Here is a 26,176-nt window from a genome sequence, read left to right on the forward strand (position 1 = left end):
TCTTGAAGGCTGGTGGAGTTCTTGAATGATAAACAGGTAGTGGTTCAATTTTCAAATCGCCACTTGCATAGACACAATAGCAGTGTGAGACGGTCTTCCATTGGCATGTGACACCGGGCAATCCATTCTCCTCTGTTGTTATAAAAGTATGCTTTGACATCTTTTTCCAGAATAGACCAGTCCCGTCACAATTAAAAACCTGTTGCTGCAGATAAGCCTCAGAATCTATTAGCATCTTGAAGTTGCTGCTGCCTTTATGTTGGAGCTGGGTGCTTCACCATGCCTTGCAATGCAGTGGATGCCGGTTGTTCTCTTAAAGTTCTCGAACTGCCCACGGCTTCCCTTAGACACTCCTTCAGCCACTGATGATCCTTGTGTCTTCTTAACAAGGTCGGCAAAAGTCATTCTCACCTTTTCACAAATGAAGACCTCGTGAATAGTGTCATCTTGAAATTGCTTTTCATTTATCCATATAAGGAGCAACCTTTTGAAATTGTCCAGAATACGAAATGGTAGTTTAGATATTGTTGTCTTTCCCTTTGAAGCGTTTGTCTCCTTAATCTTGTCCTTGTTCTTGAGGATAGTGCAAATAGTTGATGTAGACCGATTGTATGTGCATGCTAAATCAGTAACGCTCACACCACATTCGCGTTTTTCAATGATTTTATGTTTCATTTCTAAGGTCATTTTCTTTCTCTTATGATCATCTTCTTGTGGCTTTATCTTTGGGGACATTCTTCGAAGGTTATTAAAATTTGCACACAAGTTTAGAAAAATGTGTGATCACAAGATGCAATAAGGTGGTAGCAGAAAGAGCGCTAAACCCAGGCTGCAGTATGTACTAAAGACATTGTTCGTATGCCACTGTCGAGTATGTACTAAAGACATTGTTCATATGCTGCTGCTGACAATGAAAGGTGTTCATATTGTTGAACATTTCCCCCACTGCGCAGATGGCTGACGACATCTCACTAAATTGTCGTCGCTCATAATGTGAAACATTGCTCATTAAGCAAGTCATTTTTTTACAATTTGTTTTGCTTTTTATGAGAAATGCACATTATGGGAGGTGTCGTTAAGTGAAGTTCCACTGTATTTGAGCAGTTCCATTACAGCTGTTGATCTTCAACTATTTTTTGTAAACAGAAGTGGTTTGTCTGCTTTCCCTGTCACATGAGGCTGTTTGCTATGAAAGAGACCTTGATTAATACAGGTCAGGAAAGCACCTAATTCTATGATGTAATCAATGCAAAAAACAACAGGAATTCTGCCTGAGCCTGGTGCTTTGTTACCCTTTTATCTTCTGTTGTATTCCTTTCCCCTGTCTCTGGTTAATCACCCAATAGAGAGCAAGGACATAACTGAGCTGTGGATCTTAGATATCAGTTTTCTCCAACAGAAACTTGTGACAAATTTTTGTAGACACAGCACTGTGCATCTGCACCCAGAACTTTACCTGAGTAACCAGTTGCTAGAAGTTGTTGAAGATTTCAGATTGTAAGATTTCAGATTGTAAGGCCTCATTTTTGACAGTAAATTAACATTGTTACCACATGTGCACCAGCTCAAGGCAAATTGCATTAGGGAACATAATACCCTCAGATTTCCAAGTGGCACCTCTTGAGATGCAGACCACATGGTGCTTCTGCAATTCGACAAAGCTTTGACTTTATCCTACCTGAACTATAGGTGTATTGCTTGTGGGTCCACAGTACTATCAATAGTGAGCTTATTAGATGGTGTCCACCACATTGGTGTGTGTTTGGCTACTGGAGCTCTCTGTATGAACACCGTAGACAGCCTACTGGTGGAAGCTGGTATCCCAACACTAAGGATCAGGTGCCAACAACTTCTGCAGCCACTATCTGTCAGGTGCATAGCTATACATGTTATGCAACTCTGTTTCACAACCAACACTTCAGACTGTTTACAAATCACACAAAAATTTGTATACCACCTGGGATACGGTTGGTAGCTCCAGACAAGGACTACCAGCCGTCCCCTTTTTACCCAGTTCGATGATTTGGATGCACCTCTTTCCTGATCCTAAGGAAAATGCTCATCTCACCATTCTCAGATGCCTGTCCATTTAGTTCGCTGTAACTATTCCAGATTCAACAGGCCTATACACAGATAGATCATAAAGTCAATGAAAGAGTTGGTAATGCTTTTACACACACGAGTGCACATGAGAAGTATTTTCTGCCTCGTGCATGCAGTGTATGCACAGCTAGTCATCTTACTGTGGGCTTTGCAGTACATTAAAACTCTCGCCACACAGGCCTAACTTGTTCATAACAACTCCTTGAGCTGCTTACAGGGCACATCTCAGTGCTGCCACATAAAGCTTTTATGTGCTGACCTATTAGTTGACCTTCACAATTCCAGAACAACAGTAGCTTCACCTGGCCAACAAGCCATCTTATTGTGCCAACTGCATATTGATCCCTCCAGACGTACCCATGAATTTACTTTGCGTCAAGATGACTCCCCTCCTTGCTTGCTGTGGTAGTCAGCTCACAATAGCCCATCTTCTTGTGGAGTGTCCCCAACCGGCTGACCTGAAACGAGTGATCAACCTGTCCACCTCCCTAACCCAGATACTTACAGACGATGGGTAACAACTTACAAAGTCTTAAGTTTCCTGTGGAAATGTGGTTTTTATAACAAAATTTAATGCACATCAACAATTGATATAGGAGTGGATGTGGGGAAGGACCTCTTGTTGCCACGTGTGCCTTAATGCGCTTCTTTCTCCCATTGCACTGTAGTGTATTTTAAAATTTTTCAGTATGTATTTTATTTATCTCACTGTTTGAAGACTGTACAGATTAGAGAGGTAAATAGCTTTCTTTTGCATCCAATTTTAGTAGCACTGACTGTGGCGACCTTTCTGGTGGTAATCTTCAACAACTGATTACAATTTTTAACAGTATTGTGTATTGAAATGGGGACCTAGAAAAGATTGGAGAGGCTTCATCTCACCAAAGCCCTCAGTGCTCCACAACCCTACAACAGGTCACAGCACTACACTCGCCCCACCGCCGCCCCACACCGAACCCAGGGTTATTGTGTGGTTTGGCTGCCAGTGGACCACCAGTCACTCCAGTCCCATCACTGGTATCATGTAAAACATTAAAGGCAGAACCAGTCACAAATTACTATCATTTGATAGCTGAAATGTATTCATGGCATGTCTTTGTACATTGGAATGGCCACATACAAATTTGCAAAACTCATTAAAGAACCCAAGTGAACTTCCTGCAAAAGGCTTCCAGTATGATTCCTGAGACCTGAGTGCTTGGCATATCACTCTTTGGATCATCCAACCCAGCACCCATTCCCCTCAGTTTCAGAGATGGGAACTTGCTTTCCAACATATCCTCAGATCTCATCCTTAATTTGTCTGCCTCACTCCCTCTTTCCTTAATCTATTTGTGTTTTGAGTAAAAGTGTATTTTTCTCTCTTTGATTTTTCCCTTTTGTCTATTTACGACATTTCTTTTATTTTGTTCTTTCTCGCTTTTTCTTTTATTCTATTTCAGTCTTTACTTCCCAGCATCATCACTATCTTCTAACCTTTGAACTGAAGGTGGCACAACACTTAACCGATTTACTACCTCATCCCTGTACCCCCAAACCCTTGAACCACTTCTCTTTTTCTGCACTGCAGAAGGAACCAATGATTTCAGAAGTTAAAAGTACTGTCACGATTTAATGTATTCTCAGTTGTACTGAGAGTTTTGCCCTTTGAAGATGATTATTGTCCAGGCATACAGGGTGATTCAGGAGGAGTGTCACATAACTTATGAGGTGATTCTACATGTGAAAACACACTGAAAAAGCAATATGAATGTGTATCCTATTTTCAATCATTATGAAAGCGGAGGTGGTTGAAGACTTCACACATCCACGAATAATTATGAAGACAAGTGAGAATATTACTTATCAAAATGCTGTGTAGATGCTGTGGTGGGAAGAATAATGGTGGAACCATCCTATAAGAGGCGTGTGATTCTCAAATAGGTTCATAGCACTGTGACATCGCACTAACTGCAAGGTACCCAGTGAGCAACTGTGGGTTGGATCAGTGAGCAGTCATGAGGCTGGACAGGTATCTGCTTGAGTGGTGTTTAATTGAGCAAGTCCATTGTGACTGTGAATACCAGCATGCCACACACATTTGTCTGTGCAGAATACACAGACGTTTTGTTTGGGCATGGGTACTGTGCCTCTGTGGTTATGACAGAATACCAGAGACGTTTCCCTGATCGGCAAATGCCCTGTGCTAGGGTATTTCCTAGGGTTTTTCAAACATTACGTTTATCTGGAGCACTACCCAGTGTATGTGGAACATCAAAACGTGAGCCGTCTAGTGGGGAAAAGGAAGACAGCATTGCAATGGTACAGCGAAGTCCCCACGGCCACTACACAGCACATTAACTGTCCATTCGATAATCCACAAATGCGAGTGTGACCTATGTTACCTTCTGAGGGTATGTACCCATTCTGTGTGCAGCCCCTCCAACATCTGCATCCAGGTGACTCAGTAAGCAGACAGCAATATTGCAAATGGTTGACTGTACACAGAGTTGACGTGCAGGACAATTTATTTAAAGATGAGGCTACATTTACACACAGTGGTATCACAAACATCCGCAGTTCTCGTATGTGGACAATGGAGAACCAATATGACATGGGAAACAAGATTCCAAGTTTGGTTCTCAGTGAATGTCTGGTGTTTGATGATCTGGTGATACGGCCTGTGCCCCTGCTAAATTGTGTGACAGCCGCAGCATAAGAACATTTCCTGATGGAACATCTATCTGCACTTTTGGAAGATGTGACATTAGAGCAACAACAGCAAATGTACCTGCAGCATGATGGATCACTGATTCACTGTAGTAGAAAACTATCCCAGTATCTGAATAGCACATTTCCGCAGCAGTTGATTTTCTGTGGCGGACCTATTAACTGGCCTGCCAGATCACCTGACCTAACCCAACCCCATTAGACTTCTGTTTATGGGCCTGGTTAAAGGGGGATGTGTACCCTACAAAGATGGATACGCATGAAGAACTTGTTGCTCACATTGCCGATGTTGTTGCCCACATTAAAGCCCTTTGAGATGGTGTTCAATGTGCAACACAGCACACCCTCCAGTGTGTTGAAATTGGTGGGGGACTTTATGAATACCTCTTGTAGGAGGGATCAGTCATCTGTCCCACCAATATCCTGTCCACCACAGTGCCTACACAGTATTTTGGTAAGTAATATTCACACTTGTCTTCATATTATTTCATTGATGTGATGTGATGTGATGTGTATAGTCTTCAGCCCACTCTGGTTCTGCAGTCATCAAAAATTGTACCCATGTTCATAGGACTTTTTCAGTTTATTTTCATATGTAGAATCACCTTGCAAATTATGTTACATTCCTCCCAAATCTCACTGTATGTCAGAAAACATGTGTTCTTCCCTTTCAATTACACTCTCTCATTGTAGATGGCGACATAGTGGATTCAAGGAGCTGTACGGTGGTGGAAGTTCTCCACATGGTAGTACTAAAAGGTCTCGTTCGCGGTCTCGTACACGTTCACCACGTCGACCTCGAAGTCGGAGCAGAGACCGGCGAGCTCCCAGTGGAGGGCGAGCGAGATCACCTCTGCCGCCCGTGTCACGTCTCCGATCGAGATCGCGTTCACGTTCTCGTGACCGCTCTCGTCGTCCCCACACTCCCCCACCGTCTTCATCACAAAGGGTAGGCCATTAATATTGCCTGAAGTTAAATGCTGGTGTTATTTAAATTTGTCAGTTTACTGCTTAGTTTGATACATTGGCTAGTGTACATATTTTGCACATTGTTGTTCAGTTTGATACTGCTGCCTGGAGTTTCTTACTTTCACAGCTTATTACTCTGTAATGCATACAGTTTTCTGAAATAACTTTTTTTCCCCTCTCCCCCACAGCTGAGGAGCAGTTCTGCTCGCCGAACCTCACCGCCAAGAAGGGCACGTAGTCCAAAACCTACGTCGGTGTCGCCTAGCTCCCGATCTGTTTCCAGCTGTTCTGATGAATCTTGTTCAGTATGTTCTCCAAAGTCTCGCAAACGTCCAGCTGCACCACGAGGACCTCCAACACCCAGGTCGAGGTGAGTAGCGAGTAGTTAGGTACACAGTCTTGTGGCTTCACAGAAGTCTTCAAACGTTGTGTAGAACATTTGAGCATGTTGTTATTCGACAAATTGTTGGACAAATATGCTGATGTCGTGGTGATTTATGAGATATATCGGTTCACATAGATCACAGAAGGCCTGTTTCACTTGCCTCAGAACTGACTTTAAACTGTATATTGTTTATCTGTTGTGACTAACTATTCTGTTGAGTAATTGTAGTAACTTTGTCAGATCTTCATCTACCTCTTGCAAAGACTGACTACTGAATGTAGAGTAATACAAAATTGTGCACCATACTCTGTGTAAAATTTTAGTGTGTGTGGTGGCACGAAGTTGCAATGACTGCATTTTCAAACAAGGAAACTTAGATCTGTCTATGAAGGAGATTGCTATAAAACAGTTTTATGGCTGCTTGAATACTGATCAAGCTTGTGGAATCCATAATTATTTTGTCCAATTGATTGCGTCTAATGTTTGCAAAGGAGGACAGTATATACAGTCACAGGCTTATTTGTTTAATTAGAGAGTACAATAGAAACCTCAATTGGAAGACTGAAAGTAGAAATGCAGTATCATGTGAAAACCTATTTCAGAAGTTCTAGAAATTGATTTTCAGGGTGGAATCTGTTAATATTCTATCTACATGGAATGAAATCCGAATGTGTGGTGCAAATAGTACCCACCACTATACAATTATATGATTATTTGAGATAGAGACAAAGAGTATAAAAAAAGGTGATGTCATCTTTTGCAGATTTCAATTAAGTATCAGTCTACTATGTTTTTAAGACAGAAATGTGACCTTATTTATGAAATGACACCTTGAGTCAGAAAGCCATAATTTTCTTTTATTCGATGTTGTGATAGTGTGTAACATGAAAATCAGTTTAGTGGAAGGAAGAAGTCTCTAACTTTGAAATTTAATGTAATCTTTGTTTTGACAATTGTAATTGATTCTACTGAATTATGGGAAAATAAAATTAACAATTGTTTGAATGCGTAACATGCTTTAAAACGTGTTTTTGAAGACTACCTTGGACCCCGAAAATGCAGTGACCAGTTCCTCCATCTAGTGTAAGGCTTTTTCCGACCTATGGAGATAAAAGTATGATGAAAAAACTTTCAGCTACATTCATGTCTGTTTCCCACTCTATAAAATCTTACTGTGTGGCTTAAGGCATGGCTTTATAGAGGCAATCATATGTTGTTGTTGTTGTTGTTGTTGTCTGCAGTCAAGAGACTGATTTGATGCAGCTCTCCACACTATTCAGTCCTGTGCAAGCTTCTTCATCTCTTGAGTAACTAGTGCAACCTATATTCTTCTGAATCTGCATAGTATATTTCATCTCTTGGTCTCCCTCTATGATTTTTACCTTCCACCCTTCCCTCCAGTAGTAAATTGGTGATCTCTTCATGCCTCAGAACATGTCCTACCAACTAATCTCTTCTTCTAGTCAACTTGTGCCACAAATTCCTCTTCTCCCCAATTCTATTCAGTACCTCCTCATGGTGGTTCCTGAAGAAGGGCAGCAGCCTTTTCAGTAGTTGCAGGGGCAACAGTCTGTATGATTGACTGATCTGGCCTTGTAACATTAACCAAAATGGCCTTGCTGTGCTGGTACTGCGAATTGCTTAAAGCAAGGGGAGACTACAGCTGTAATTTTTCCCGAGGGCATGCAGCTTTACTGTATGCATAAATGATGATGGCATCCTCTTGGTAAAATATTCCATAGGTAAAATAGTCCCCCATTCAGATCTCCGGGTGGGGTCTACTCAGGAGGACATTGTTATCAGGAGAAACAAAACTGGCATTCTATGGATCGGAGCACGGAATGTTAGATCCCTTAATTGGGTAGCTAGGTTAGAAAATTTAAAAATGGAAATGAATATGTCAACGCTAGATATAGTGGGAATTAGTGAAGTTTGGTGGCAGGAGGAACAAGACTTCTGTTCAGGTGAATACAGGATATATATACAAACCCAAATAGGAGTAATGCAAGAGTAGGTTTAATAATGAATAAAATATCAGGGGTGAGATACGATGAACAGCACAGTGAATGCGTTATTGTAGCCGAGATAGACATGAAGCCCACACCTACCACAGTAGTAGAAGTTTGTATGCCAACTAGGTCCTCAGACGATGAAGAGATTGAAGAAATGCCTGACGAGATAAAGGAAATTATTCAGGTAGTGAAGGGAGACGAAAATTTAATAGTCATGCGGGACTGAATGTTGATAGTAGGGAAAGGAAGAGAAGGAAGAGTAGTAGGTGAATATGGAATGGGGCTAAAGAATGAAAGAGGAAGCCGCCTGTTAGAATTTTGCACATAGCATAACTTAATCATAGCTAAGACTTGGTTTTAGAATCATGAAAAAAGGTTGTATATATGGAAGAGGCCTGGAGACGCTGGAAGGTTTCAGGTAGATTATATTATGGCAAGATATAGATTTAGGAACCAGGTTTGAAATTGTAAGGCATTTCCAGGTGCAGATGTGGATTCTGACCACAATCTTATTGGTTATTAACAGTAAATTAAAACTGAAGAAATTGCAAAAAGGTGAGAATTTAAAGAAATGGAACCTGGATAAACTGAAAGAACCAGAGGTTGTAGAGAGTTTCAGGGAGAGCATTAGGGAATGATTGACAAGAACAGGGAAAAGGAATACAGTAGAAGAAGAATGGGTAGCTTTGAGAGATGCAATAGTGAAGGCAGCAGAGGATCAAGTGGGCAAAAAGATGAGGGCTAGTAGGAATCCTTAGGTAACAGAAGAGGTATTAAATTTAATTGATGAAAGGAGAACATATAAAAATGCAGTAAATGAAGCAGGCAAAAAGGGATACAACTGTCTCAAAAATGAGATCGATAGGAAGTGCAAAAGGGCTAATCAGGGATGGCTATAGGACAAATGTAAGTATGTAGAGGCAAACATCACTAGGGGGTAAGATAGATACTGCCTACTGGAAAGTTAGAGAGATCTTTGCAGAAAAGAGAACCAGATGTATGAATATCAAGAGCTTAGATGGAAAACCTGTCCTAAGCAAAGAAGGGAACGGAGAAAGGTGGAAGGTGTATGTAGAGGGTACTTGAGGGCAGTATTATGGAAACAGAAGAGAATGTAGGTTAAGATGAAATGGGAGATATTTGATGCATGAGGAATTTGACAGAGCACTGGAAGATGTAAGTCAAAAAAAGGCCCTGGGAGTAGACAACATTCCATTAGAACTACTGATAGCCTTGGGAGAGCCAACCATGACAAAACACTACCATCTGATGAGAAAGATGCCTGAGACAGGCAAAATATCCTCAGACTCCAAGAAGAATATAATAATTCTAATCCCAAAGAAAGCAGGAGCTGACAGATGTGAAAATTACAGAATTATCAGTTTAATAAGTCACGGCTGCAAAATAATGACACAAATTCTTTACAGACGAGTGGAAAAACTGGTAGAAGCTGACCTTGGGGAAGATCAGTTTGGATTCTGTAGAAATGTTGGAACACGTGAGGCAATACTGACCCTATGACTTATCTTAGAAGATTGGCAGATCTACGTTTCTAGTATTTGTAGACTTAGATAAAGCTTTTGACATTGTTGAGTGGAATACTCTCTTTCAAATTCTGAAGGTGGCAGGGGTAAAATACAGGGAGCAAAAGGCTATTTACAATTTGTACAAAAATCAGATGGCAGTTATAAGAGTCAAGAGGCATGACAGGGAAGCAGTCATTGAAAAGGGAATGAAACAGGGTTGTAGCCTATCCCCAGTGTTACTCAATCTATATATTAACCAAGCAGTAAAGGAAACAAAAGAAAAATTTGGAGTAGAAATTAAAATCCATGGAGAAGAAATAAAAACTTTGAGGTTTGCCAATGACATTGTAATTCTGCCAGAGACTTCCAAGGATCTGGAAGAGCAGTTGAACGGAATGGACAGCGCCTTGAAAGGAGGATATAAGATGAACATCAACAAAAGCAAAACGAGATTAATGGAATGTAGTCTAATTAAATCAGGTGATGCTGAGAAATTTGATTAGGAAATGAGACACTTGAAGTAGTAGATGAGTTTTGCTATTTGGGGAGAAAAATAACTAATGATGTTCGAAGTAGGGAGGATATAAAATGTAGACTGACAATGGCAAGAAAAGCGTTTCTGAAGTAGAGAAATTTGTTAACATCGAGTATAAATTTAAGTATCAGGAAGTCTTTTCTGAAAGTGTTTGTATGGAGTGTAGCCATGTATGGATGTTAAACGTGAATGCTAAATAGTTTAGGCAAGATGAGAATAGAAGCTTTTGAAATGTGATGCTACAGAAGAATACTGAAGATTACGTAACTAATGAGGAGGCACTGAATAGAGTTGGGGAGAAGAGGAATTTGTGGCACAACTTATCTAGAAGAAGGGATCGGTTGGTAGGACATTTTCTGAAGCATCAAGGGATCACCAATTTAGTATTGGAGGGCAGCGTGGAGGGTAAAAATTGCAGAGGGAGACCAAGAGATGAACACACTAAGCAGATTCAGAAGGATGTAGGTTGCAGTAAGTACTGGGAGATGAAGAAGCTTGCACAGGATAGAGTAGCGTGGAGAGCTGCATCAAACCAGTCTCTGGACCGAAGACAACAACAACAACAACAACAACAACAACAAACACCACCACCACCACCACCACCACCACCACCACTTCCTTCTCAGTTACATGTCTGCTTGTGTCTGTGTATGTGTGGATGGATATGTGTGTGTGTGTGTGTGCAAGTGTATACCTGTCCTTTTTTCCCCCTAAGGTAAGTCTTTCCGCTCCCGGGATTGGAATGACTCCTTACCCTCTCCCTTAAAACCCATATCCTTTTGTCTTTCCTTCTCCTTCCCTCTTTCCTGACGAGGCAACCGTTGGTTGCGAAAGCTAGAATTTTGTGTGTATGTTTGTGTTTGTTTGTGTGTCTATCGACCTGCCAGCACTTTTGTTTGGTAAGTCTCATCATCTTTCTTTTTATATATATATATATATATATATATATATATATTCTTGTAGCTGGTTACCAAGCCCCCACAGAACGCATCTCTGCCTACGTAGATCAACACCTTCAACCCATTACATGCAGTCTCCCATCCTTCATCAAAGACACCAACCACTTTCTCGAACGCCTGGAATCCCTACCCAGTCTGTTACCCCCGGAAACCATCCTTGTAACCATTGATGCCACTTCCTTATACACAAATATTCCGCATGTCCAGGGCCTCGCTGCGATGGAGCACTTCCTTTCACGCCGATCACCTGCCGTCCTACCAAAAACCTCTTTCCTCATTACCTTAGCCAGCTTCATCCTGACCCACAACTTCTTCACTTTTGAAGGCCAGACATACCAACAATTAAAGGGAACAGCCATGGGTACCAGGATGGCCCCCTCGTACGCCAACCTATTCATGGGTCGCTTAGAGGAAGCCTTCTTGGTTACCCAGGCCTGCCAACCCAAAGTTTGGTACAGATTTATTGATGACATTTTCATGATCTGGACTCACAGTGAAGAAGAACTCCAGAATTTCCTCTCCAACCTCAACTCCTTTGGTTCCATCAGATTCACCTGGTCCTACTCTAAATCCCATGCCACTTTCCTTGACGTTGACCTCCACCTGTCCAATGGCCAGCTTCACACGTCCGTCCACATCAAACCCACCAACAAGCAACAGTACCTCCATTATGACAGCTGCCACCCATTCCACATCAAACGGTCCCTTCCCTACAGCCTAGGTCTTCGTGGCAAACGAATCTGCTCCAGTCCGGAATCCTTGAACCATTACACCAACAACCTGAAAACAGCTTTTGCATCCCGTAACTACCCTCCCGACCTGGTACAGAAGCAAATAACCAGAGCCACTTCCTCATCTCCTCAAACCCGGAACCTTCCACAGAAGAACCCCAAAAGTGCCCCACTTGTGACAGGATACTTTCCGGGACTGGATCAGATTCTGAATGTGGCTCTCCAGCAGGGATACGACTTCCTCAAATCCTGCACTGAAATGAGATCCATCCTTCATGAAATCCTCCCCACTCCACCAAGAGTGTCTTTCCGCCGTCCACCTAACCTTCGTAACCTCTTAGTTCATCCCTATGAAATCCCCAAACCACCTTCCCTACCCTCTGGCTCCTACCCCTGTAACCGCCCCCGGTGTAAAACCTGTCCCATGCACCCTCCCACCACCACCTATTCCAGTCCTGTAACCCGGAAGGTGTACACGATCAAAGGCAGAGCCACGTGTGAAAGCACCCACGTGATTTACCAACTGACCTGCCTACACTGTGAAGCGTTCTATGTGGGAATGACCAGCAACAAACTGTCCATTCGCATGAATGGACACAGGCAGACAGTGTTTGTTGGTAATGAGGATCACCCTGTGGCTAAACATGCCTTGGTGCACGGCCAGCACATCTTGGCACAGTGTTACACCGTCCGGGTTATCTGGATACTTCCCACTAACACCAACCTGTCAGAACTCCGGAGATGGGAACTTGCCCTTCAGCATATCCTCTCTTCTCGCTATCCGCCAGGCCTCAATCTCCGCTAATTTCAATCTGCCGCCGCTCATACCTCACCTGTCTTTCAACATCATCTTTGCCCATACTTCCGTCCCGACTGACATCTCTGCCCAAACTCTTTGCCTTTACAAATGTCTGCTTGTGTCTGTGTATGTGTGGATGGATATGTGTGTGTGTGCGAGTGTAAACCTGTCCTTTTTTCCCCCTAAGGTAAGTCTTTCCGCTCCCGGGATTGGAATGACTCCTTACCCTCTCCCTTAAAACCCAATCCTTTTGTCTTTCCTTCTCCTTCCCTCTTTCCTGACGAGGCAACCGTTGGTTGCGAAAGCTAGAGTTTTGTGTGTATGATTGTGTTTATTTGTGTGTCTATCGACCTGCCAGCGCTTTTGTTGGGTAAGTCTCATCATCTTTCTTTTAAATATATTTTTCCCTCGTGGAATGTTTCCCTCTATTATATTTATATATATATATATATATATATATATATATATAATAGAGGCAAACATTCCACGTGGGAAAAATATATCTAAAAAGAAAGATGATGACATTGAAATGTCTGCTTGTGTCTGTGTATGTGTGGATGGATATGTGTGTGTGTGCGAGTGTATACCTGTCCTTTTTTCCCCCTAAGGTAAGTCTTTCCGCTCCCGGGATTGGAATGACTCCTTACCCTCTCCCTTAAAACCCATATCCTTTTGTCTTTCCTTCTCCTTCTCTCTTTCCTGACGAGGCAACCGTTGGTTGCGAAAGCTTGGATTTTGTGTGTATGTTTGTGTTTGTTTGTGTGTCTGTCGACCTGCCAGCACTTTCATTTGGTAAGTCACATCATCTTTGTTTTTAAATATATATTTCCTTCGTGGAATGTTTCCTTCTATTATAACTATATATATATATATATATATATATATATATATATATATATATATATATATATATATATATATAAACAAAGATGATGTGACTTACCAAATGAAAGCGCTGGCAGGTCGATAGACACACAAACATACACACAAAATTCAAGCTTTCACAACCAATGGTTGCTTTATCAGGAAAGAGGGAAGGAGAGGGAAAGACGAAAGGATGTGGGTTTTGAGGGAGAGGGTAAGGAGTCATTCCAATCCCGGGAGCGGAAAGACTTATCTTAGGGGGAAAAAAGGACAGGTATACACTCGCACACACACCCATATCCAACCGCACATACACACAAAATTCAAGCTTTCGCAACCAACGGTTGCTTCATCAGGAAAGAGGGAAGGAGAGGGAAAGACAAAAGGATGTGAGTTTTAAGGGAGAGTGTAAGGAGTCATTCCAATCCCGGGGGATTGGGGGGAAAAAGGACAGATATACACTCGCGCGCACACACACACACACACACACACACACACACACACACACACACACACACACACACATACATATCCATCTGCACATACACAGACACAAGCATACATTTATATATATATAAAACCACACCTTAAGCCACATAGCATAGGGCAAAGATGAGACATGTGGCTGTAAATTTTTTACTTCTTACCTTTACCTCACTGTGTTGGAAAAACCTTGCACAAAATGATGGAACTAATAACAGCATTTGCTTTTTCCAAGGCAATCTTCAAAAACATTGTTCAAGGCAGGTTATGCATTCAAACAATTGCTAATTTTAATTTCACATAGTTCAGTACAATCGGTTTTAAAAATTTTGAAAATATACATAACATTAAGTTTCAAAATTAAAGACTTCTGCTTTCCCTAAACTGATTTTCATGTTAAAATAAAAAATTGGAACATGAAGATGAAATTTTGATTGTTCTGTCTGCACCTCAGTGCCTCCTGTGTGTCATGGGTAGCAGTCTGTCTTTCCATAATTTTGATTTTCATGTTACCTGTTCTTGCTGGTTCACTGGTACTGATTTTTGGTCTACTTTCATGTTGCATGATGACACTTGTTATTTAGTCTTTTCTTGTCCATAGTAGATAATAATGCATCATGAGAAACTCTTGAGGTTGCTTCATTTTCAGTGACCATAAGCATGTTAGATCTATTATTTTTTGAGGTTGAAAATGTCTGTCGTTCTTTGCATTTACTGTTTTTTTTTTTTCTATAATTACAGTCATTTGAAAGGGATTTTCATTCACAAAAGATTTGTATGTAAAACATTCTTGGTTTTCTTGCCGCATCAGTTTGGGATAATAGCTCAAGCGTCCGGCGATAGCCTCCATCGCCATCGTCAGGACTGTCTTCACTGCTGCTGTTGTGGCCTTATATAGCCCGTGGAAGGCTTCTGATTGGTCGGCTTGTGATTGGTCAGTTTTTGATTGGTTGACGATTACGTTCTGCTGTCACAGACGGCGTCAATGTCTGTGCTGGTGGCGCCACTGCTTCTGTGGGAACGTTCTCTGCATCGAGCACTCGTTTCCATGCACCGTTCAGGTAGTATCTGTCAAGTTCTTCTCTCTCATTCTTATTTCAACAGCCTCTTTAATAACAGAATCCCAGTATGTGGAGGCATGGGACAAAATTTTTGTTTCATAAAACAGTATTTTATGTTTGTTTGTGAGGCTGTGCTCTGCAATTGCCAATTTCTCCAGTTCTCTATTATTAATATGCTGTTGGTGTTCTGCACAGTGGTCGGAAATGGTATGAATGGTCTGACCTAGATAATTGCTTCCGCTCTCACAGGGGATATTATAAATTCCAGGGATCCTGAGGCTGAGACTGTTATTAACAGGGCGCACCAACTCTTTAATTTTCTTAGGAGGATGAAAAATCGATCTTATACCCCGTCCATCCAGGACTCTTCCTGTTTTGCTGGATGTAGCATGACAAAAAGGAAGAACGGCAATTGGTGTTTCATCCTGTGAGTGTGTAGCATTTTCATGTTTCACACTGCCTTCATATTGCGTGCACCATAGCCATTCTTTCAGAACACGTGCTTCAGATGGTTAATTTTGAACTTCAAGTGGTTCCCATCAGAAAGAGTTTTTGCTTGATATACTAACGTGTTCAAAACAACTCTCTTCTGAACAGGATGATGGAAACTCTGAGCATTAAGGTATAAATTGGTACGCATTGGCTTACGGTATGCAGAGTGACTGAGACGCCTTTCAGCCTGTCGTTCTACTAAAACGTCTAAGAATGGCATCCTTGCTGGTGGATCTTTTTCCACTGGAAACTATAAAGTTGTTCTGGCTTGTGATGATAACCACCTGCTTCTTGTATGGTAATAAATTTTATGAAATGATGGACAGTATGGCGATGGGCTCTCCCTTGTCTTCATCATTGGCTAACTATTTTATGGAGAATTTTGAGGAACGTGCATTAAATTCGGCTCCCCTCCATCCATCCTTATTATATCATTATGTTGACGTTACATTTATGGTCTGGTGAGACTGCACAGAAGCACTCTAACAATTCATGGAACACATTAACAGCATGCATCCGAACATGCAGTTCACTGTCGAGATGGAGAAGGAAGGAAGGAAGGAAGGTTGCAATTTTTAGACATTTTAGTAGAATGACAGACAGACGGGTGTCTTGGTCACTCTGTGTACCGTAAGCCAACGCATACCAATTTTTATCTTAATGCACAGTGTTTCCATCATCCTGTTCAGAAGAGAGCTGTTTTGAACATGTTGGTATATAGAGCAAAAACTCTTTCTGATGAGGACCACTTGAAGTCCGAAATTAACCATCTGAAGTACATGTTCTGAAAGAATGGCTATGGTGTACGTGATATAAATGCAGCATTCTCCCAGAAAAGAAAATGTGAAAATGCTGCACACTGACATGATGAAACACTGATTGCGGTTCTCTCTATTTTGGCACTATATCCAGCAAAATAAGAAGACTCCTGGGCAGACGGGGCACAAGACAAATTTTTCGTCCTCCTAAGGAAATTAAGGAGATGATGTGCCCTGTTAAGGACACTCTCAGCCTCAGGGTCCCTGGAAATCGGCAATTGCAGAGCACAGCCTCACGAACAAACATAAAATACTGTTTGATGAAACAAAAATTTTGTCCCAGCCTCCACATACTGGCGTTCTGTTATTAAGGAGGCTGTTGAAATAAGAATGAGAGAGAAGAACTTCAACCGTGATTGAGGATACTATCTGAGTGGTGCATGGAAACGAGCACTTGATGCAGAAAAGTAGCAGAGACATTCCTTGCAGGGTTTATGTTCCCACGAAAGTGGTGGCACCACCAGTGCAGACATTGACACCATCTGCGACAGCAGTACAAAATCGCTGACCAATCACGAGCTGACCAATCAGAAGCCATCCACGGGCTATATAAGGCTACCACAGCAGCAATGAAGACAGGCAGTTGCTCCTTACGATGACAATGGAGGCTATCATTGATAGCTTGAGATTTTACCCCAAACTGATATGGCAAGGAAACTGAGAATGTTTTACATATCAGTGTGGTCGCAACAGACTTCGTTATCATATCTTACAAAAGATTTGATACTTTCACTGTTTACATGCTGTGGCTTCTAGCATGTTGGTTTTGTATGAAACTTTTGTCCACTTTCCAGAAACAAACAAGATTTTTGCAGTACTTCTACCCGACATTTTGAGATGTCCATATCTAGAATTACTAAATAGCCAGCAGTACAGCACAGCGGTACAGCAGTGCAGCATCAAGGCTGCTTTTCAAATAAAGTATTTTTTTCTTGGCAGATAGCTACTACTCTTCAGACATAATGTCAGTAAACATATGTTTTTTTACATGTCTTAATCTCTGAGTCGTAAAATTCATATTCTGCAGCCATTCAGTGAACTGTAATAGCCAGTTTTGTTTTGGTCATACAGGAATTTATGTTCTGCTAATCTTTCTCTGATTTTATACAGTATTCACAGGTTCTTCTGTCACTATAAACAAGGAACACCTCATATCCAATTTTGGTTGTGCAGGAATTTATATTCTGCCAATATTTCTTTGATTTTATGCAATGTTCACAGTTTCTGTCATTATATACAAGATGCACCTCTTATCAGTACCCTGATTAACAAAAAAATAAAGAAACCAGATGTATCTTAAACCATAATTATGCTGTAATTATTTATTACTAACACGAAACACAGATCATTTAAGAAAGTAATGAAACCATCTTGAAATTGTGTGGCATAACATGCATCTTGTTGTAGTGATAGGAGTGTTTGTTTGGGTGTCTGTGTGGTTGTGTGTGTGAATACGTGTACTATTTCTAGGAAAATAGCTAGTGCTCGACAACTAGTACGAATTCTGTTTTCTGTCGTGTCAGTGTGTGCCGCGCATTTATCTGCTATAGGTGAGCCTTTTCCTTATTTTACATATTTCTACCTCTTGCATCAAAGTAATGTACAACAGCCACAACAAGCTGTTAAAAGGTTTTGTTTTATTACTTGCAAACTAGTTTCAACCTAAGGGTCACCATCTGGCAGAATTTTTAGTTTTTTTCCTGTGTTTATAATGTTGAAAAGGAATCCACAATTTCTTATTGCTGTGTGAATATGTGACCCTTGCTTGTAGCATGACACAAACACAAGTGTCTGCATCAGTTCATACAGTTTTGTTGCTCTCATCTCTCCTGAAAATGGCTCTAGCACAATTGTTGTAAGTTTGTCAGTATATCTCTCATGTGTAGAAACTAGCCGGCCGGTGTGTCCGTGTGGTTCTAGGCGCTTCAGTCTGGAACCGCGTGACCGCTACGGTCGCAGGTTCGAATCCTGCTTCAGGCATGGATGTGTGTGATGTCCTTAGATTAGTTAGGTTTAAGTAGTTCTAAGTTCTAGGGGACTGATGACCACAGATGTTAAGTCCCATAGTGCTCAGAGCCATGTGAACCATTTGTAGAAACTACTTTTGCATCTATCTTCTGATTTGCAGCTGGTGAAGACAGACCACTAATAGTCTTACTTGTTGACTTCACTATTTTTTCTTGGCAGTCTCACGTGCTCTTTGTACGGTGACATTGGCATCATAGCCTCTATGCCGTGTGGGGTAGCCACGTGGTCTAAGGTGCCTTGTCACTGTCCGCACGGCTCCTCACGTCGGAGGTTTCAGACCTCCTTCGGGCGTGTGTGCGTGTGTGTGTGTGTGTGTGTGTGTGTGTGTGTGTGTGTGTGTGTGTGTTGTCCTTAGCGTAAAGTTAGTTTAAGTTAGCTTAAGTAGTGCGTCAGCTTAGGAACTAATGATCTCCGCAGTTTGGTCCCATAAGGCCTTACCACAAATAGTCTCTCTCAGACAGAAGTTCTTGGGTTGGATTATTTAGCCCTTCAAAGTGAGCCAGTATTCCTTGTGGTCTCATCTGATAATATCTTTATGTTTCTGTAATTTTATGACCTTCATACTAAATGCAGGTACTTAGATCGTTTCACTCCTGTGTTTGCTTTTCACACTTTTGAGATCCCAGCATTGTATCTTGTGCTATTGTTAGTTGTGAATCATAAAGGAATGTAGTAGTGTAAGAAGCAGTGGTGTCAAGAACTACCGATGTTTATGAGCAACCGAGAAGTTGTACAGTGCAAGATGGTGGGCTGGTAGGTACAGCATCAGCATGGGGTGCTGTTGGGTGGGGGAGGGGTGGGATCAATTTTTTTACTTCAACTGTTTCAAAGCTTGTGCCGTCTCTCTGCTGTGATTTACAGAATGTAAATTCCACCAAGATCAAACAAAATTAGCATTATAGTGCACTTAATGGCTGTAGAATATGTACTTAACATCACAGAGATCAAGACACTAATATGATGTACTCTTTGTCAGCGTTATATTGAAAGAATAATAGATGTCTGTCTAAAAACAATGACTTTAATTGTTAGCTGAAAAGCAGCCTTGACATTTGTGAAGTTGTAATGCTGGATATTCAGCTTTTATAGATATGGACATCTCAAAATTTCTGGTAAGAAAAACTGAGTTAAATAAAATAAAGTTCTGCAAAATTATTGTCTGTTTCTGAAAAGTGGACATAAATTAGATACAAAAATAGTGTTCTGGAAGTACATACTGATGTTGTTGTGGTCTTCAGTCCTGAGACTGGTTTGATGCAGCTCTCCATGCTACTCTATCCTGTGCAAGCTTCTTCATCTCCCAGTACCTACTGCAACCTACATCCTTCTGAATCTGCTTAGTGTATTCATCTCTTGGTCTCCCCCCTACGATTTTTACCCTCCACGCTGCCCTCCAATACTAAATTGGTGATCCCTTGATGCCTCAGAACATGTCCTACCAACCGATCCCTTCTTCTGGTCAAGTTGTGCCACAAACTTCTCTTCTCCCCAATCCTATTCAATACTTCCTCATTAGTTATGTGATCTACCCATCTAATCTTCAGCATTCTTCTGTAGCACCACATTTCAAAAGCTTCTATTCTCTTCTTGTCCAAACTATTATGCAGGACATACTGATGTAAACAGTAAAAGTAACAAAACTTTTGTAAATGAAAATCCCTTTCAGATGATTTTAATTAAGGGCTGTGAAAGTACAAAAAGCAGTTTCAAATCACACAAAGAAAAAGGAACAGTAGGAGCAAAATTCGACAAACACTACCAGCTTTAGAAAAATAAGAAATAGATTGTGACTATTCTTGCGGGCACTGCAGTGATCTTGAGAGTTTCTTATGATGCAGTATAAGCTACTGTGGACAAGAAATATTAAATAATCATTGTCACCATGGAACACAAAAGCAAACTTAAAATCACTGTCACCCAACAAAATTAGGTTGTTGCAGATAGTTAAAGGCAGAACACAGCCACCAGATATCAAAGTAAAAATGGTCAAAATATAACCCAGACAGTGAAGCTAGTTGCAAAATTCCATGAAGGGACTTCCACGAATTGTGGCGTGACGACACCACTAATAAGTGGTACAAATGATGTAACAGGAAACAAAACAAAAAATTTGCTGATAGTGCTCAAGGAGGATAGGTTCGGCCAAGAAACACCAGTGTGAGTCTTTTCTCTGTCCCACATCATCATGACATACCAGAATGAAATTGTGTAAATAAAGAGGTGGAAAATGCAAATAGATACAAAATGTGAACACAAGATTTAAAAATATAGCACTTCAACATAAGCTGCATAGTGTAACGCGCCACCTGTTTCATGGCTTTAACTTTAGTAGCTGCAGTAATATTGCAGAATCAAACCAAAGCATATATTGGTTTTATTTTTACAACAAATAATCTAATGTGGATATGAATGTGGGTTCGCTGTTGTACAGCTCAAGTGTGTTCTTAACACATGTATGTGCACAATTGTACTAAACTAGCTCTATTTGTATGAATGTATAAAATACAAGTAGTAGTACGCTTTCTTAACCCCTGAAGAAATGATGTAGATATTGGGCATTTAAAAAAAGGCATAATTAAATATCCAATCCATGTCTCTGCAGAAAGTGTGTGTGTGTGTGTGTGTGTGTGTGTGTGTGTGTGTGTGTGAGTGAGTGAGCAAGTGTGTGTGTGTGTGTGTGTGTGTGTGTGTAAGTGTGTGTGAAAACCTAACTGTTAATTGTCCCTTTTCTGCTTTTAATTATTCTTAAACACAACAGTTAATGCCATCTGACACAGTCTGTTCAGATTGTGTGAATCCGTAGTCCTCACCAACATAGTCCTGGGAAATCATATTAACCAAGCCCAAACCTCTGTACAGTACCTTCTATCCCTCCGCAGAATTCTCCTGCTATGCAATTCCAAATTCCTGGAACCCACAACACACATTGAAACTCTTGCCCACCAGGAACTAGAGCAATATGCACAATGCCACCTGAGAAAGCTGTCTGCCCTGTTGACTTCCTACTCCCGCCTTGGAGTACCACTGTCCACCCCCTCAACAACAACCTCCAAACCTCCTCCATGTCCCCTCATAGCTGACAAACCTACTACATTTACCCCACCCTCCAAAGCGCCCTCCCACCACCACACAGAATCTCGAATCTAAACAGACCCAAAACACAGTCATGAACCGTTCCTCCAGAAGCCTTAGCCCCACAGAAATATCAGTCCTTTCCAAAGGCCTCATCTTTTGCCCCACTCCCAAATTCAATCATGCAGGACTTGTTAAAGACCTTCTCTCCTTCTCCTGGTCCCTACAGTGGAAACACTTTTACGCCACCAACCCTACCAATCAGACTCAACCAAAGACCAATGCTGAACCCTGCCTAACTCAGTTCACTTCTCCATTCAACTGTGGCCGCTACCACCCCCCCCCCCCTCCCCCTCCTGCTCCAAATCACAACCGTTAACATTCCAAAATTTCTTAACCTCGAACCTTGCCTCACCATCATTCCCCAAATCCCTCAACATGCTAACTAACCTTACATCCACAGAAAGAACTACACTCCACCATCTAAAAACTGATCCTGACCTTATAATCCTACTTGAGGATAAAGGCTCCATCACTGTTATCCTGAACCACAAGAAGTATCAGGCAGAAGGTCTCCACCAGCTGTCAGATACCTCCACCTACAAACCTCGCCACAATGACCCCATTTCAGAAATCCAGCAGGATCTCCAGTCACTCCTCAAATTTTTCAGGTCATTCCAGAACTTCTCCCCGGAGTCCCTCTCTCTGCTCACCTCTACCACTCCCAGCACTCCTACTTTCTCCATGCTTCCTAAAGTCCATAAATCCAACCATCCAGGACACCCCATTGTGGCCAGCTACTGTGCCCCCACTGAGAGAATCTCTGCTCTCATAGACCAACACCTTCAACCTATTACTCACAACCTACTCTCCTATATAAAAGATATCAACCATTTCCTCCACTGACTCTACACAGTTCCTGTCCCTTTACCACCCTGTGCCGTGCTCATGACTATTAATGCCACCGTCCTTTACACTAACATCCCTAATGCCCATGGCCTTACTGCTATTGAACACTACCTTTCACAACACCCGAAGGACTCGAAACCAACAACTTCCTTCCTAGTCGCCATGACCAACTGTATCCTCATCCACAATTACCACTCCTTTGAAGGCATTATCTACAAATAAATCCGGGGTATGGCTATGGGCACCCACATGGCACCATCCTATGCCAACCTATTCATGGGCCATCTAGAGGAATCCTTCCTGAACACTCAGAATCCTAAACCCATCATCTGCTTCAGATTCATTGATGACATCGTTGCAATTTGGATTGAGAGTGAGGACACCCTATCCACATTCCTCCAGAACCTCAACAACTTCTCCTCCATTTGCTTCTCCTGGTCCTACTCAATCCAATAATCCACCTTTCTAGATATTGGCCTCCACCTCAAAGATGGATATATCAATACCTCCATCCATATCAGACCTACGAACCACCAGCAATACCTCCACTTTGACAGCTGCCACCTGTTCCATACCAAGAAGTCCCTTCCATCAGCCTAGCCACCCATGGTCATCGCATCTGCAGTAAAGAGCGGTTCCTTTCAAAATATACCAAGGATCTTACTGAAGCCTTCACAAACCTTAATTATCCTCCCAACCTTGTACAAAACAAATCTCCCATGCCTTATCTTTCCAGTCTCGTACCAACTCACAAAGACCCACCGTCTGGCCACAGAGGAGCATTCCCCTCGTAACTCAGTACTGCCCAGGAGTGGAGCAACAGAATACATTCTTTGCCAGGGCTTTGACTATCTCGGATCATAACCTGAAATGAGAAATGTCTTGCCCACTATCCGTCCCACCCCTCCCACAGAGGTATTCCGCCGTCCACTGAATGTACACAATATACTTGGCCACCCCTACACAACCCCAGCTCCCAACCCCTTACCTCTTGGCTCACACCCCTGTGATAGACTTAGATGCAAGACCTGTCCTATACATCCTCCCATGACCACCTACTCCAGTCTGGTCACAAACAGCACCTATCCCATCAAAGGCTACCTGTGAAGCCAATCATGTGGTCTACAAGCTAAGCTGCAACCACTGTGCTGCATTCTATGTGGGCTTGACAACCAACAGCCTGTGCCATATGGGCCCGTCCCTCTAACACCAGATTTTCTGAATTCTGCAGATGTGAACTTTCACTGCAATATATCATATGTTCCCGTAACCCTCCTGGCCTCAACCTTCATTAATCCTTGTGCTCTCCCATCCAGCCCCTTCTCTTTTCCCATTCCAGCACTACACAGCCCTTATTCCTCCACCACACCCAGTGTTTTTTACTTGTCTCCTTTTCCGCTATCCCCCCACTTATCCCCACCTCTCCGCTCTAACATTCCAACTGCACATAGCTGCCCTACCCTCTTTCTATCTCATCCCTGTGTGCTCCCCAACAGGACGTCACTGTCCGTCACCCCTCCCCTACTATCCATCCCCCTCATCACCTTAGCCTCTTCCTTAGCCCCACCCACTTGCCACTCCCATCACGCACTGGTGCTGCTGCTCGCAGTGTGGCCTCAGTTGCCTGAGACTGCAGTCGTGTTTGTGAGTTGCATTTACGTTAGTGTGTGTGTGTGTGTGTGTGTGTGTGTGTGTGTGTTTGTCATCTAATTTTGACAAAGTCCCTACTGTCTGAAAGCTATATTTGTGACAGTCTTTTTGTTGTGCCTATCTGCAACTTAGCATTTCCGCTATATGGTGAGTAGCAACTTTCTGTTTCACAATATCTAAAAATGAAGTCATATTCGGCCTCACATTAGGTGCAATATGATGTGATTCAAAATTAATATTTTCGTGTCACAATAGCAAACTGCAGGAAACTTTACTCTCACAAGTTCAAAAATATTGAAACAAGTAGATCTGGTAGTGATCAGGACACACAAATGTGTGCGTCTGAATTAATACTGAAAAATTGTTCACTTATAATTGTAACCATATGTAGATCCCCACTGGGAAATCTTGAACTGTTTATGAGGAATCTGGATTTCTTATTGTGCTATCTGTCAACCAGCGCCAAGCAGTTAATAATCTGTGGCGACTTCAGTGTAGATTTTCTAAAGGATTCTAATGGGAAAAATGACATGGGAACCTTATTTGGATTGTACAATTTGATCTTAGTAATTAACTCTTTTGTTGCTGCTCTCGGCTTGTATATACGTCCTGTTACAACATTCCCCATGTGTTTTGGATGTGCATATGCAAACTGCTAGAGTTCTTCTACAGTGCTGTGGACGTCTGAATGTGTCCTGAGCTGCCAACCTCTCACATACTGCTTGGTGAATAAAAAAGTCTGAAGTATTTATCATACAATGTATATTTGTCTCATTGCATGCAAAAATTTGCAAAAACAAACCTCATTTCGTTGTCTTGAATTGTTTGTGAGATATGATGATTGTTACAACCACACGATTCACGAAGCACAAGGACGTGAATGAGTGTGTCGTTTGTGACTGTTCTTCTCATATAAAGCCCAATAGCTTGAGAACAAAATGAATTATCCTTCTGCTCTCAGTTTTAAATAAAATTTTGATATCATCTACATTTCATTCGCTGCAATGTGTGAGCGAAAATCAAGCATACATTAAGTTACTGCAATATTCTACAACCTCTTTAATATTTTGTGTAATGTTTTACTTAATATGATGCAGTGAAGTAAGTATGATGGATAACGAAAAGAAATTCGGTTCTTTATCGAGTGAAGATATCATGCTGTAAGATGTGCAAAAATCCAAATTTTTCAACTAATAGTTTTCAATAAATTGTATGGTAAGTATTTCACATCAGCATAAACGCTGTCTCTCAGCACAAACAGAAATATAAGAAATGGTAAACATTGTTCTTAAAAGTATCATTGACTTTTCTCCTTGAATGGTCTCACCCTCAGTTTTAAAAAGACACAACATACATACTCAGTTCTGCACATCTAGGATACTATATGAGTGATAAATGTAGCAGATAGTGAGGAGGTAATAAATAGGGTGGGGAACTTAAAAATTCATGGGTATCCTTATTGATGAGAATTTGAATTAGAAAAACCACACTTTGAACACCTTAAACAACTTAGTTCAGCCATATTTGCACTTTGAATCGCTGCAAATCTTGGGGAAGGGCAAATCAGCAAGTTGAAATATTTTGCATATTTTCATTCAGTAATATCATATGGAATAATGTTGTGGGGGTAACTCATCTTAAGAAAGAAAGTCTTCATTGCTCAGAAATGTGCTGTAAGAATAATATGTGTGCTCACATATGATCGTCTTGTAGGAAGTTGTTTAAGGAGTTGGGCATTTGACTATTGCTTTGCAGTATATTTGTTCCCTCATGAGAGTTGTAAATAAACTACTACAGCTCAAAAGGGACAATGAAGTTTATAATTACAACACCGGAAGGAAAAATGACATTCATTACTCCACATTAAGGTTGTCTTCAGCATGAAAACGAGTGCACAATGCTGCACCAAAACTTTTTGATCACTTACGTAGGATATAAAATGTCTAGGAGACAGCAAAGTGAAATTTGAAAACAGAGTCAAAAAGTTTTTCATTGACAACTCCTATTCTATTGAAGAATTTCTGTAGTAATGTGTAAAAGGTGTGGGATAGGTATTACTAACTCACTTCTG

At 41.5% G+C, this 26,176-nt stretch overlaps 1 protein-coding gene across 2 annotated transcripts in view; it reads left to right on the forward strand.

Moving 5' to 3' along the window:
* Window positions 1-26,176, forward strand: part of LOC126100913 (splicing factor, arginine/serine-rich 19-like) — a 142,443-nt gene that overhangs the window by 40,487 nt on the left and 75,780 nt on the right. For both annotated transcript variants that reach the window (XM_049911580.1, XM_049911579.1), the window contains exons 5-6: window positions 5,506-5,761; window positions 5,970-6,151. In XM_049911580.1, the coding sequence (XP_049767537.1) occupies window positions 5,506-5,761; window positions 5,970-6,151 (438 nt within the window). The remainder of the gene's footprint in view (window positions 1-5,505; window positions 5,762-5,969; window positions 6,152-26,176) is intronic.

Source organism: Schistocerca cancellata, chromosome 9 (assembly GCF_023864275.1).
Source record: "Schistocerca cancellata isolate TAMUIC-IGC-003103 chromosome 9, iqSchCanc2.1, whole genome shotgun sequence".
Classification (NCBI taxonomy): domain Eukaryota; kingdom Metazoa; phylum Arthropoda; class Insecta; order Orthoptera; family Acrididae; genus Schistocerca; species Schistocerca cancellata.